General features: G+C 40.1%; 1 protein-coding gene across 1 annotated transcript in view; it reads left to right on the top strand.

The window, feature by feature from the left end:
* The first annotated feature begins 301 nt into the window (after window positions 1-301).
* gnb1l (guanine nucleotide binding protein (G protein), beta polypeptide 1-like) overlaps window positions 302-15692 on the top strand; it is a 31590-nt gene continuing 16199 nt past the window's right edge. The window contains exons 1-5 of the mRNA XM_055050919.1: window positions 302-360; window positions 8870-9004; window positions 9355-9480; window positions 9904-10066; window positions 14698-14790. Coding sequence (XP_054906894.1) covers window positions 8895-9004; window positions 9355-9480; window positions 9904-10066; window positions 14698-14790 — 492 coding nt within the window. The 5' untranslated portion in view covers window positions 302-360; window positions 8870-8894. The remainder of the gene's footprint in view (window positions 361-8869; window positions 9005-9354; window positions 9481-9903; window positions 10067-14697; window positions 14791-15692) is intronic.

The following is a 15692-nucleotide window of genomic DNA, read 5'->3' as shown; positions in this document are numbered from 1 at the left end:
CTGAGGGATCACCTTTCAGCAGATCAACACAACCAGAGATTCAATATAATAGTAGTTATATTAAAATAGACTCAAGTATAGAGCTAAACCTAACTGAGAATCAGTGACTGTTCATATGAGTCAAAGTATTATTCACGTAAGAGTGGTGAGTGAGAGAGAGAAAAAGAGAGACGCGCGCTTCTGTGTGTGTCTGCTTTTGTGAAAGAGAGAGAGAGAGGAAGAGAGAAGGAGAGTGAGTGAGTTTGTGAGTGACGTTTCTGATCAGGCACTTACATGGGCAGCTCTTTCTAAAGGGAGGGGTCCTCCTTGAATTTCAGTTTCCCTGGCAACTCTGGACAGCACCGCCGTCTTCCAGACATGGTACTTATTTTCTAAACATTTAGTGGCTTGAGTTTCTTCTTTTGCTCTCCAGACCGACAGTGAAAGCAGGCTGACGACAGCCGCCGTGTAGCTATACTGTCTGTAGTGTTTGTAGTTCTTATCGGCGGGTTGTTGCTAGTCTTTAAGCTAAAGTTAGCCAGTTTGCTGCTCAGCTTCCCAGTCTGTCAACCATTAAGAAACTTTTGGTTCGTGGATTTGTGAGCTGGCTCACAAATCAGGTTAATCTTCCGGCTGGAAAATGCCACTGGACGTCATTAGGGGAAGATGACATCCAGCTCCGTTCAAAGAACAAATTAGCATGCGTTCACACTGCAACCAGTGCCCTGCAGACCTGAACATGGTCTTTACAAATAATGCACAATACTGAGCCACTTAAAAAACAGACACATGTCCACGATTACTTAATAATCGTTATTTTAAATCCCAGGTTTTTTTTTTCAGCTTTATGGATGAGACCGACGTGTTCGAGATCTCAATTGGTTTTTCTATTCAGAAATCATTATTTCAGAACATTCTTGCAGAAAAGAAAAATTCCAATGTTGAGAAATATTCTTTTGAATTTTTTTAACAAAGTCGTCATCTGTACAATCAGTCTTATTGATCCATTCAAAATTATTGTAAATTAAGCATTTTTTTTAAAAAAAAAACCTCACTTTTAAAATTGATCTGAGTATCTAGGAACTTTTAGTTAGTAATCAATGGCTTTCTGCTCCCTGTGGTGAAAAGAAAACCGGACACCAACGCTGCTGTTTTTCTTTTAATCCACTCTTTACCACAGTAAGAAGGGAAAATATGTCCAAAAGTTAAGTGTCAGTTCCATCTTGTCTTCACCTGGTATCCATAAGAACCATTGAGGATTATCAATCTGCCAACAGGCTCCTTGTGAGGCCTTTCTGTCCTACCATCATAAATGTAAACATCTGGAGTTTTATGAACATTATGAATACTTTAATTGGAACATAGTGACAAAGTTTGAAATTGTAGGCAGAAAACACAGCTGAAGGTTTTGTTGTGCAGACTGAGGGAAAAGACAACTGCTTAGTGTGGTGGAGGATCTGTGATGCTGTTCTATTTCTGGTCTTCCAAAGGCAACGGGAACATATTAGAGTGTATAAAATCAATTACGGTATTTGAAATACCTGATGATTAAAAAAAAAAATCAAGTATATCATAAGATAAAAAGGACCCAGAGCTGTGTAGGGTTGTTCAAAAAAAGTAAAGCACTCTCATTGAGCGCTGTCCTGTTGCCAAAATGGATTGTTACAAAGTATTAACAGAAAGGGATCCAGTAATTGCACCACTGATGATAACTTTATTGAAAACACTTGTTTCTTGGCATGGACTCTTGTTCACCACTGAATAAATATGCTTAGAATGAAAACATAATGTGTCAACATTTTTCAGCGTTAAATTATTCTGCTCCAATACAAGATGAAGTTGTTTTAAGGCTTTTTATCCAGTTTCAACTGGGGTGTAGTGAGAGTGAACGACTTTGACAGGTGCATTAAATATTCAAAAGGCTGAGCTCTGGAAGATCTCCACTATGTACTAATAGTTAAACTCTGCCAAAAAATAATTGTTCTTAGTTTGGTGTGCACCAACTTGCTCAGACCATCCTAAACATGACTGACAGCAGAACCAGTGAGGGGTGTCATGTCTGACAAGCTGTAACTCCTGTTTTTTTTTTTTTGTTGTTTTTTTTTTCCTGCTCTAAATCTCTAGTTGCATTTATGGATTATAGCACAATAAGCCCATCCTTGTTCTCTTGTGTTAGCTGTATTCACAACCAAATCCACCTCATATTCAGAAGACCCATCCCACCCCAAAAAAAATGCGTGGTGATGTACGATGACACTTGAGCTGTCAACCCTCTTGAGTCCCTTTGTGCTGTAGTGCCCAGGTAGATGACCTCACGGAGGAAATGGCTGATAATGCAAACAGATAAGGCTCCTGGTACCTGTTGACCACAGTCAGAACCTCCTAAATCTGGTCTTCCTGACACGCCGCTCCATCTGCGATTGCCTCAGCGACACCCACAAGGCATTGAGCCCTTATCTGCCCCTGCTTAGCATTCACGCCATTCATGCGAACAATGTTACCGCTTCCCGCTCATTGGATCTGTGACTGACAGTGGGTGTTGGTGCACTTGTGTCTGACTTCAGCCTCTATCTGACACCGGGCTGTTTGTCCAGTCTCGATACCCCCACCAAGACACAATAAAGGGCGTGCCGCTTCCCTTGCTGTTTTTTCCAACTGGACCTCAGTAATGGAGCTTGCTCTCTAGTCGGCACATCGGCTTCCTCCTCAGGGGGACTTGCATTAGACGGGGGAGGGTCAGGACAGAGGGACTGACTGATGGTGAGTTCACCACCTACTGACCAGCCCGCCGGGTAAAAATACCATGATGTTCAGACAGTAAAATGCATGAACGTAACAGATAAGGGTTCTGAATAGATGAGGTACGATGAGTTAACCAAAGATTAGGCCGCGCATTGAGATTGGTCAATGATTTAAAGCCGTGGTGTCCAAACATCTTGTCACTTGTGCCAAAATCAACAAGTCAAAAGAACTTGTAGGCCAAAAAAAAAGGACAAACATTTGGAAAGAATGAAATAATCAAACAATTAAAGTTGTTTGTGTGTTGTTGTTTTTTTGGAGAAAAGGAATGTAATTAATTGTACATCCAAAACTAAAAATGAAAAAAAAAATCTTTTTTTGGGCTTGATTGAACAAATTTATTCTATTATAGGAGAAAGATTTGAATCGCTTTCTTTCAGAATGCCTGCTATATCCCACCAAGTTTTATAAATTACATCAAATCTGACCTGGGTACAGCAACTTTTCAGTAAAAGTCTACATAGACATGGTTCTACTCATAAAAAAAGATTGGCTATAAAAAATAAATACTCTGTTGTATTTGATTTTGGACACCCCTGATTTAAAGTAATATAGATCCAGTCTACTGTTTTTTTTTTCTGATTCAAATTAGGAGTAGCCATTTATCGCATTGTTTCTCACTTATTATGTATTTCTTATAAGAATATTTTATTTATTGTTGTCATGATAAGTTCCAATTAATGCTATTTAAAATTCCCTGAAACCATCAGTGTTGTGGTGGGGATTGTTAGTTTTAGTATTTTCTCCACTTCAATGAGAGTATCAGTACAAATCAGTAAAATGCAATGAAATGCAATTAGTGTGAATAGTTTAGTTATTAAAAAAGACATTCATTTTTGTGACCCACTTCCTAAAGTACCGTGTTACACATGATTGTGTTTTCCAAAAGCAGCATTTGTGTTTGCCACAAATGCTGCGTCACAGTAACAAGTAATAAATAGTTCTTGTCATTTATATTGCTATAATAGTACCACAAAACCCCTAATAAAACTTTTAACTCCATATTGCTTAACCCTAATTCCGATAAATAACTTCTTACTATTGTTTGACTTTATTCATATTTTTGAAAGTTGACTGACCCAACCAGGGATAGGAACCAGAAGAAGTGGAAAGAACGTGTTGCACGAATTCTTCAGAAAATAATATGGAATTGAATCAAATTATGTGGTAGATTTAAGTAGCGTTATGGTTGCTCATTTGTGTAATTTATGAACATATATGAAAATGTGCTGGTGGCACAATGGGTTTAGTACATAGTCGTAAGGTGCCAAGTGGGGCAAAAAACGAGGGATCTGATTGGTTGAATTGAGCTGCTGCTACTTTGTGCTTCATATGGACGTTGAAACGTCCAGTCGCTTTCTCTGGTGTCACTGTGAAATGACTTTGTCTGAGAAATCGTGACAGTTTTGAGACCGTAACGTTTTACCGTCGGCCGAGCCACGCCTAACTGGAACTTCTTCGCCAGGTGTCGGTTTTGGGTTTTCATCGTCCGGCTCATGTCTCATGCTCGACTGGTCCGATATCGGAGCTTGCATCTCCGGATCCTCCGTATTGGCTCCCGTGAAGCGGGCCCATTACAAGGCTCCTATAATACACCCTTGTGGTCGGCATGCCCCTCCCTTCCTGCTCGCTCTTATTTATGAATGGCGCATCTTATTTTTGACAAAGGGGGCAACTCAGGTGGGTAGCTGCTGCTGGGATCACATGATACTCTGTACAGAGCGAGGAATGTGGACAGGCATCCCTCCCGCGCCTCTAAACTTTGATGCAGAATATCATAACGAATACGCCTGACACACGCTGTGATGAAGATGGGGAGAGGGGGGCTTTGCTGCAGTCATGGGGGCACGAGGGGGCACAGATAGTGACTGTTTGATCTGGAGGTCGACAGCCCCCTCGATGGTGTTGAGAGATCCTTGGCGGACGAGGCTGGCTCTTATTTAATAACATGAAGGGGAAGCAGACCTTTCTCTCATAATTAGGCCTAATTACCTGGTAGGTGTGGACAGACAGCCCAAGAAGAGACAAACTGCCTTTATCCACAGTCTTAGAGTCAGATTACCCCCAAGCTGTCTTATCTGTTTGGAGGCCAGCGGGAGCCTTGGTACTCTTCTTCTTGCTGGCTCCTGTATATTAACCAGTCAACCTGATTTATTACAGCCTGCTCTGTGGCATCCGGGTTTAATAATGCATCTTCATTACTCTTCTCTGTAAGTCGGGAGAACCTTTTCCAGGATGTAAACCGGGCGATGCGTAGTTCTGCTGACCAGTTTTCCCTCTGCAAACCGATGGGACGAATCCAGTCGGCTGTTTGTAAAAAGTCCCGTCTTCCTCAGACGAACAGGGAATGCAAAACACGGACACTCACAAGATTGCAACAGAAAGAGTTTGACAAACGTCGGCCGGACTGTTTGCTCGGCCACCTCCGTCTGTTGGCGGGCAAGGCTCTCAGGGTCCATTTGACTGACATCCCGCCGGTGGTTTGTTTGTTTGCAGTATCTGTGTCTCTTTTCTCGAGCCGCCTGCGTGTTTGTGTTTGGGTTTGTGGGCAACCCACTCGCAGCCACAACAACAGGAGCCATTGTTGGAGGCAGTTTCAGGGACTGGAAAAAAAAACAAAAAGAGTGGCAGCTTTCCCAGGAGGAGCTTCTGGGTTTGGGGGATAAAGTGGCAAATGTACCCTTATGCTGCTTTGATTCTACTAGCATCTCTGTAAATATGAGGTATTCCAAGTTATCGCAAGAGATTAGTCTGGTAGTAGATATTCAAGACATCACCCAAGTAAAAGTTTATAAAAAAACTATTGGGTGAAAAAAAAAACACTTAAGTCCAGATTGATTAAACTGGCTGATTTATCTTTATAAATGATGTCATCACAAACATGTAAAATATTGTGGAAATACTGGAACTTCTGAATCATAAAGTAGAAAATAAACAAAGAAATTGATGACATATTTATCAGACAACCAATTCAGGAACAAAAAACATATTTTCCCAAATCTCAACTTTTCATAACGTGAACCTTTCAATAACTGGATAATCTGACCCGTCCAATTTTCTTTTCTTTTCTTTTTTTTTTTTTGGCTTTGATTGGTGATTGGCAGGTTTAATACTAAGAAATTGTATAATTTTTCCTTAATCAATGAATGCATTAAGACTAAGAACATTCATTTTCTAGACATAAATACACCAACCAACATCATGTTCTTTGATTTTATTAAACCTTTTTGAGTTTAATAAAAAATAAAAAATAGAGGGATATGTTTTGCAACATAAATGAAGATCCACAATTTTTCTGTTCTATTCTTTTCAAACATTTTTCTCTGTCAGTGAACCTGCAGCACACTTTTCTTATCCTTGGAATTAAAAATCAAATCATAATTGGTCCAAAAATGAATCGGCAAGTAAAAAAAAATAAAAATAAAAAAATATATTTGACATGAACCTGAAATTGGTGTTGGCTTGGAAAAGCCTGATTGGTTCTTCTGATAATTTGTATATCATCAAATCTCTCTCTTTTAAAAAAAAAAAACTTGCTCCTACAAATCTTTGAAAGTAGCAAAACAAAACAACAAAAACCCCAGAAATACATTGTTATTAGGTTGTGTTGCTAATAGGAGTTAGTTTGGTCACTGAGCAAATCCCAATTTAAATCTGGAAGTTTAACACAGTTACTCTGGGTTCTCAGCTTCTTAATTAAAAGGCTGTTTTTCTGCTTGTTTTAAATGTCTAAACTGTTGAATTTTCTCCCAAGCCTGCCACCGAGGAGCCAGTTCATTTGCTCCTGGCCTGGGAAGTTTTTTTTTTTTTTTTTTTTGACTGACAGCTGGTTATGACACCTGGCTGGAAAGTTTTGCAGCTTTGAGTTTTGAGAGGAGCCAGTTTTCTGTTGTTGTTTCTCTGACTCAGAGTTTCATCAAGCTTGCTGCAAGAGGACAATAAGAGATGCTTAATCCACCTGTTATCAGGATGAGCCTCCTGCTCAGGAATGCAGCCTTACCCTCCTTTCACTGGAGGAACGGCTTAACAGATAACCCCCCCTAACAAAAACTCAATAATTTCATATACAACACCTAAACACAGTTATTGCTTTTCTTTGTAGATGCATATAAATACAAGCTCTGTTCCGATCAGGTTTTTCCTTAGTTTTGGAGTTTTCTTGGAAGCCATGTTACAGTTTCAGGAAATTGCACTTCTTGTCTTTCTAAGATGTTGTTTTAATTCAACCATATCATGTAACAAACATTGACCTTGAAACTACACATGCTGGTTCTTTGATTGAGAAAGTCATTTTGAATCCAGCAGTAAATGAAGGGAATTAAAGAACATCCATTGCATGGCAAAATTAGTCAAAGGTACCTCTGTACCTCTTATATACTGGAAGAATAGTTAGACTTTTCAGTTTTGTTTCATTTAGTGATCAAAAGGAAAAGTTCAGATCTCCTGATCAACAGGGATGTATACAGGCCAGAAAAGTCTGGAATGTAAAATGTTTCCCTGTAGGTTTACTATCCTGATTTTTAAATAAAACAATATCTGGACTTGTGTGCGGCTATGCGTGATGAACGGATTGTCTAACTAGAATTTTGCCTTGAATATTGTGTAGGATTTCTAGATATTTGTAAAACTGTCCAGTTCTGAACACTGACTGATTGATTTCATTGATGAATACGAATATCTCAACCAATCATAATTTTGTGCATGTGTTGGTTTTGGATTTCTAGAATCCTTTTCAAGACTTCAGGGATTCTCGGTCGCCGTAGTTCGGGTATCGTTTGAGCTGTTCGGATGCTAGTCAGATGCTCCCAGTTGTAAAAACATCACAGTGTTGTCACGGTTGCGCATCGTAGCACCTGTCCAAAATGATGAATAAAAATATTTCCTGCTGCCCATCATCCAAAACCAGAGGGAAAAAAAAAATTGTCCAAACGTGCAATGCCTCAGCGGCCCCCCCATAAAATATGAACAAGAGGCGACAAAAAGAACAAATGAGAACTAACGTAAGAGAACCGTTTACCGGTTCTTGTGGTGCTGGCGTACCGACTGTGTCCTTTTGTGACTGCGGTCCTTTGAGCTTAATTAGGCGGGCTTGTCGGAGGTCTCTGTCTCTCTGCTTCACAGGTTGACATGGACAATTTAACAACTAACCTCCTGAAATGAGCTGCTTCTGAATGCCTCAGGCTCCAGTTTCAGTGTCTGCTGATTGCAGGGGGCTACGATGAGTAAAAGTAAACCAGGAAGGCAGATCGTATAGAAGCTGCTTTTTACCTCCCGAGCACACCTGAGTGCTACATTAAGTTTATGATTTCACATGGTTTCTCGTATTTCGAAATGTTCCGGACAACTTTCGGATTTACTTTAGGTGTTCCTGTGCTGAGTCACGACGTCAGAGAGTTCATTCAGTTGTGATCAGACGCAACATCCGCTGGACAGAGTAAGATCTCAAGGAATGCAACCTTTAAAATCCTTGCAACTCCTTGATTTTTTTTAACAGGTTTTTTGTGAAAACATCGGATTTAACCAAGAATCACTAAGAGTTCCTCGCATGAGAAGATACCCGAGTTTCACACAGGAGAGTCGTTTCCTCCCAGCGTGTCTGTGGTTGATTCGGTTTCCTCATCTGCCCAGCCAACAACCGACATGAAAGTCTGAGGTGTTCCCTTTGCCTCTGGGACAACGGCTGTTGATTGGGAGAGGAATGACGAACCCCAACCTCTTGTGTGTTTACTGTAATTAAAGTGTCACGACTTTTGATTTATGATGCGTTGAGTAAGAGAGTTGTTATCACATGAAATCATAAAAAAAAGGCAGGAGGGTGGTTGTACTTACAGAGAAAATAGGAAATGAAGACGCCGAGTCCTGTGTTAAACCCAAAGCTTGAAGGCAAAAGGGAGATTATCTCAGACTGCCTCTGTTTGAGGTTTGTGCAACAATAGACTCATAGGTGTTTGTTTGTTTGTTGATGAAATGACTCGGCTGATCTCAACATTCATCTCTTTGTTAGAGGGCTTTGCAGAAGTTGCAGAAGCACAGTGTTTATAAGTCACCAAGGCATGTTTTTAAAGAAGTCCAATGTAATTTTGCCTTTCAGTGTTTGGCCTGCACTTGATTGGTCGATGTCTCGTCCAGCTCCATGTCCCATTTACACTTTAAGAGGGGCCAGCGCTCCTCTTAACACTCTCCACTTCAGATGCTCTGGAGGCGACAGCCCCCTGCTGTTTTCTGGGTGAGTCAACTAGGGCTGAAACGATTAATCTGATTAATTGTGATGAATCGCGAAGAATCGATTATTGAGATAATTGTCAGCTAATTCAGGAATCCAATCATTAGGTGGAGAATACATTCACTCAACTGCAATTTAAGAACTATTAGATCTATATGCATTTTGCATTTAAGAAAAAAACTTATCTAGTAACTTATGGGTTGAGGTATGAGTTGAGTAATGTTGAAAAAAAAATTATGTTATACCTCAGGAGATTATTGACAAAACCGCTGTATTTTTCAGAATTAAAAAAAATAAAAAATCCGTTGTTTGTATGTGTGCAGTAGAGTTTTTGTGTTCGCATGATTTTGCAGGTCTGCAAAAGGCGCCGTCCACATCTGGAACCTGAACAGCCGGAGGGCAGAGCGGGTTCTAGAGGGTCATGGTGGTAATTCAGTCATCTGGGTCAGCACACTGCGGACAGGAGATGCTCTCATCAGGTATGTCTCGAGATCCGCTCCTATTGGCCGGTCTGCAGACACCTGCTGCTGGAACCACCTGCAAAACTTTACCTTCGTCTTCTCCTATTGCTTCACCACTTTTGCTACGGTTACTAGCGAACATCATGAAGATAATGAGTCACTCGGACTGCTAACTCCAGTGCAGTTTGGCTATCTTTGCATATTTTGTGAATTTTCCAACGGTGACATTGTGAAATAAGACTCACATTAAAAGCCGAGTGTTTGAACTGTTCAGCGTCGACTTGTACCGACTCTGAAGACAGAATTAAAGGATTTATTTAGTAAAGCACAGACTACTGTCAATAAATGCTTTTGACAATTTAAGCTAACTATACATTTGTGTATGGATCTTAATAGTATAACTTTTGTCCCTTTTTCTTCTTCTCTCTGTAAATGGAGCAGTCAGGGACGTGACATGCGGGTATGCCTGTGGGATCTGACTGAAGGTCGCAGCGAGGCGGTGGACTCCGTGTGGACGGGCAGTGTTGGGTTCTGTCAGTGCTCCGTGCTGGAAACAAGCTCCTCCAGCTACCTGCTGGCATTTGCTGGCCCGCAGACCGAAGAGGTGAGAGGTCAAGCACAAAGGGTATTTCTAGTCAGTCTACCGCCTTGACTTTACAGCTTAGCTCATTTTTCTGCATTTGTTAAGGGTTAGAGCAAATATATCAGCAGATGGCTGGACAATGTTTGTGTTTGCCACTGGTTCACTTCTGTTGCCAACCCAAAGGCTACATGCATTCTGTTTAGTACTAGTGTAATAAGCAGTGCACTAATGCAAAGGAATTGTCAACAGTGTCTTTGTTGACACTGAAATCAATTTTTATATTTTTTTTGGCTTTGAGTCCATAATTTGTTAATGGATAACTAAACAAGAGCTGCTTTCTTATTTCTGAATCCGCTCAAGGATTGCGAGCGAGTTTGACAAGACTTAACACGATGCATAAAACATAAAATCTGCAGCCAAGAACCGTCAAACAGTAACAGTAATCAGAGTGACATCATTAGAAAAACAGCGGGGAAGAGCATGATCTTTATACCAAAGACATTGTCATTAATCTGGGGCTTTTATAAATGAATTTGTAGTGCAGTTTTTCCTGGACGGACTGGTTATATCACAATCAACTTTAAGGACAAATGTCGACCTACACTTTTTGAATTGGTTGCAAATTTTCTCTCATTTGAGTCTGATAGTTTATAGTTGATTTGCCTTAAATTGTGTGTCTGTGTAACAATTTGTGAAAGTATCTTTAATCTTAGACTCTTTGTACTTTTAGAAAAGCGCTACATGAGTTCAGTCCTTTCACCATTTTTACACCGACATAAAACGTTTTTAACTTTATAACTTTTTGGGGAAAAAAATTATGTTTTCAAAGCGAAAAATCATTAATATAATGTTTCGTACTCAATATATACAAACAATTCTTTAAATAAAAAATTGTAAAGGCAATGCCAGTAGTGCAACAATCTGAAACTTAACAAATTTCAAAAATTTCAAACATTTAACCATCTAAAGGTATGTCACGTTGAGATTTGGCCTGTTTTACCTCAACTTTTGTGTGTTTGGATGTAATGTGTAACACTTTTACTGTAATTACGATGCTAAATACTTCAGTCCATGTACCAAACTTCCTTCTGACTCTCTTTTTTTCAATTAGACAAATATTAGATCTGACATAAGATTTTAAATACCGAACAAAACTGCCAGGCATTTTTTTTATACTCCTTTTTCAGGATTTGATTTTATTTAGTTCTTTTGCAAGAAGGAACTTTTTAATTTTTTTATTAAAAACTATTGTATTTTTTTGTTTCTTTTTTGTCAGTAAAATTAGGACTAAATAAAAAACTGATACCTAAGCCTAAATGCAATTTTACACAACTAGTTTCATGGTTTCACGAGTCAAAGTGAAGCCAATTCAGTCATAGTAAAAGAGGAGATGGTGGTGGTGGCATCATCCTGGTGGTCTGTTCATTGCAAGTCCGGTGTGAATGAAATAATAAAGGAGAACGTCAACTTCTGAAATGTTTAATTTTCCTCATATTGGACACGCTCATAGACTTCTAGAGTGACCTGGACCTCAACCCTATTGATTGTGATTGGTTTCTGTGCTGGAAACCAACCAATTTAAATGAACTCCTCCAATTAATAAAAGTTCGTAAACATCCAACCAGAATCACTCCAGAAGCTTATTGATTGCTACCAAAAGAGTGTGGTTTCTCTGCGATTTACTAAGGGATTATTATCTAAATAGATTCTCGCCACCACTGTAAATCTCATATTTTAAGCCAGGAACTGTCAAACAGTAATCAGAATGTTTTCCTTATTAAACCTCTGTGGAAGAATTTAATCTGGACCAGGAGCTAAATATCGGTCGGTTTCGGTCGCGGCTTTTTATTGAATGCTCTTGTCTAAAGCACCTAATAAGCCCTCAGCGATTCCTTCGAAAGTAAGCTACATTGTGAGTTTAGCTTACTAATGACGAAATCCATTTCAATTGATGAAATAATTCAGGTGCCTGCTATACACATTGAATCCACAGGGAGAGGAAAAAAAACTGAAGAAGAAAGAAGTGAACTTGGAATGAGATCACACTTCTGTCCGTCTCGTAGTTAATTCACGACGCCTGCGAGCTTGTACGGTTTTTGTGTGGAGCCACTGTCTGAGAGGTGAGACTGGATGGGGAGAAGGCAGCCAAAAGCTCATTCAGCCATCTTTTATTGCCTCCAGCTTCATGTTACGCGCAACTTGAAAGGGCCGGGGACGGTCACCTGATCCGGTCAGACGTGCCTCCGCTAACCCCCGGGTCCGGCTTGCCCGGTCAGCGGGGCGCCTGTGACTCCCAGCACCTCAATAATGCCATTGTCCCAACAGACACAGACAGAGGCACACCTATGCAGCCATTAAAGGCAGACCAGAACGGACTGCGGCCCTCCTATTTTTTTTTTTTGTCATTTGGCATCTCCACCCCATTCCACAGACATAACGGGCCAAGACAGATGCTTATCATGCATGTGCAAGTAAAACACCCTCATTAACAAATTTCTGCAGAAACAATGCACAGGCTCATGCCAATAAGCACGCACAATGGTGTGATTTACCACATGCAGAAAAAAAAACACAAAACAAAAAAAAACCAGGTCAGTATTTGGATATATGACAAGAAAGCAGACAAAACAAAAAGTTCCTACTGAGGAGTTTTTGTTTTGTTTGTTTTGCTTCTCTGTTTACTGCTCACATTGACATTCCTGCCAGCAGTAGATAACTGTCGTGGCAGAACCATTAATTAATAGCGTGGGTGTTTTATTTATGGGGCAGTTTGATGCCACACAAGAACAGAGATCACCTGAGGCGCAGAGGAGCCTTAAAAGCTCCCTTTGTCAGGCACGCAGAGGTAAACATGGAGGACAGATGTGGCCTAGTGATAAAATACAGATCACTCCCTTAAAGGGCTGTTTAACGTGAAGCCTAATGACGATGAATATGCGAATCATCGGCCGGGAGGAAGCCGGAGGAGTTAGTTTTGCCCCTAATGTGGGTACAAACGTGCACACTTTATGACTCCATCGTTTTCATTAGAAGTCGATTCCAACGTGTGCAGGGAAAGCAGGACTCATGTCGTCGGGTAAGGCTGCCGCTGGATGGGTCGTAGACAGCCCTGTGCTAGCTGGTGGTGGAATGATCTGCGGAAAAAACAAACAAACAAGAAAAGAACAGTAATTATAATGACATGATTCTGGTTGCAGCTGTGATGTGTGAAATCAGCAGGCAGGTTATAACTTGCAGCTTGTGAGCAGATATTGCACCCGCAAGTGTGCTTTCCCCAAATATGAAGCCTTCTTCCAGCCGTGAAGACAGATTCATTAAGATAAAAATACAAAAAATAATTTAAACTTAATTAGGCTAAATACAGTGCAAATAAAAGGTTTTTATCACCCCTGAGCCTTTTCATATTTTGCCACACCACAAATTTCAAAGTACAACAATGTGTTCGAAATGTTTGTGATAGACTAACACACTATTTAGTATAATTGTGAAGCAGAAGAAAGGTGCGGTTTTTTTTCTAATTTATTTATTTTTCACATTTGAATTTACCATCCTTATGCTAGGGACAAGTGCTGCAAATTAGTTGTTGCCATTGCACTGCTGTTTAGTTCAGTTTGTCTATGTCGATGTGTGTCTGTCCCTATGAAATAAACTTAATAATATTAATAATAATAACAATATTGCTAAATAAAGTACAATGTTCTGATGTTTTAATAATATATTAAATAATATATTGTTTTAATAATATATTGATATTGATGAGAATGTAACATCTTTTACGTAAAATAATTTGCCACCTTTACCTCAATTGTTTGCTTTCTTGATAAAAAAGTTACTTCTGAGTGACCTTTGTCTTATTTCAAGCACACTGACACATTTGCACTAGAAATATTTGGTAAGATTTTGTTTTTGCGATTATGATCATTATTGAGGTGCACCACAGATCAAGGCTTTTATCCAACACATCATATGAAGTCCCAGTCGGTGTTTGACACAAGCCATGCAGGGAACACAGAAAACAAGTGGAAGATGGAGCTCTTGTCCAATGTTTTTTTTTTGCCCTACACTGCCTCTACCACTGTCATGGTGGAGGCAGCATCATGAAATGACCCGATTGAAAATCCAGACCTAAAGTCAACAATAAAAAAATAATTATCTGCTGCTAGGCTTGAAATTCGCTGCTCCTGGACTGTTAAGTTGCAGTTTGATGGCTTGAAAATGGCCTCTGTCTCTTTAAGAAGCTCCCACTCTTTCAGTCCATTTTTCAGTCCTTCTCCATTATCCCATTTACAACCGTTGTGAGGAGTGTTGGGCTGAGAAGTGGTTTGCATGGTAATCTCAGCAGCTCCATCGGGTGTTCGCTCATTTCTGCCGCCGCTAATCTGGGGGAGCTTGACTGGAGAGGTGGAGTTTCGTGGAAATAAATAGTGCTTTAAACACCTGGAATGGTTGTCATGGTAGATTCAAGGATACTCATAAAAGAATCAAAGCAACACTTCAAGTATATTTCTGATGAGGGAATAAGATTGTGAGATAAAGCTTTAAAAAAAAAGTCTATCCTTTAAAAAAATGCAGCGTCACAAAATGAAAGGAGCCTTACAGCTTTTTCACACAGGCATAAATAAAAACTGAAACGTTTAATCTGTTCTCCACAGATCAAGGTCATCGAGATGCCCAGTAAGAACCCGGTCTGCACGCTGACACCAGACACGAAGCTGGGAATGGTCATGTGCGTACAACTGTGGAAGGTAAGCCGGCTCTGGCGCCATCACACCTTTTCTCTGCTGGTTGTTTGAATCGATATCGAACATGCGTTCTGTCTCTTGCTCCACATCACACGACTAGTTGCAGTAACAGACAAATCAACAATGAAAAAATAAATAAATAAATAAAATCGCACACGCAGGAGACACGGTCAGATTTACGGCTCAACGACTCGTCCTGGGCCATTTTTCCATGCGTTGCTTCTCAGCTGGCAGCCAGTCCCAACACTGTAATTAGAGCGTTTGGAAAGGCCGTGGGTTCACATCCATATATCAGCCTGCAGCTGTATATCCAATCTGATCTGACCAAAACGCTTTTTGTTTTGTTTTGTGGACACCGTCGAGCCGTTTTATTTTCCTCTCATTAATGTGATCCTATGATTATTTTCACGGTTAATATTGGCTTTTTTTTTTTTTTTTGTTGCCAGTTTTGGGACCGTGGTCAGAGACGCGCTGTTTCTGTGTGCGTTTTATGAGCTTGTTAAAGTTTACAGGTAACAGACATAAAAAAAAAACCTGCTTATCGTGTTTAAAACTACAGCCAGGCAGGCCTCCAGGAGCCCTGCGCCTTTTCAATCCGAGCGCTATTAAAAAAAAAGTAAAAAAAAAAAAAAAAAACAGACGCACACAAACTGGTGACGGTCTGCTTCAGAGTGCGTTGACGAGTTTGTTTCCAAAACCTTCTTTGTTTTGCTTTGACTCTGCTTGCTGTGCCTACTTTTCATCTGCTGATTTATGAACCGGTGCTGCCTCCGCGCTGAGTGCCAAGAAACCAAATGATCAATTATAGGATTATAAATGTTATAACATCAATGTAATACAGCACAGGCAGCTGCCTGACTTCAAAGCTGAACAGGCTCAGGTGACTGTAAATCATTTTATGAGGA

Source organism: Poeciliopsis prolifica, unplaced genomic scaffold (assembly GCF_027474105.1).
Source record: "Poeciliopsis prolifica strain line A6 unplaced genomic scaffold, Auburn_PproV2 SCAFFOLD031, whole genome shotgun sequence".
NCBI lineage: Eukaryota > Metazoa > Chordata > Actinopteri > Cyprinodontiformes > Poeciliidae > Poeciliopsis > Poeciliopsis prolifica.
This window is presented reverse-complemented; position numbering and strand designations above follow the sequence as displayed.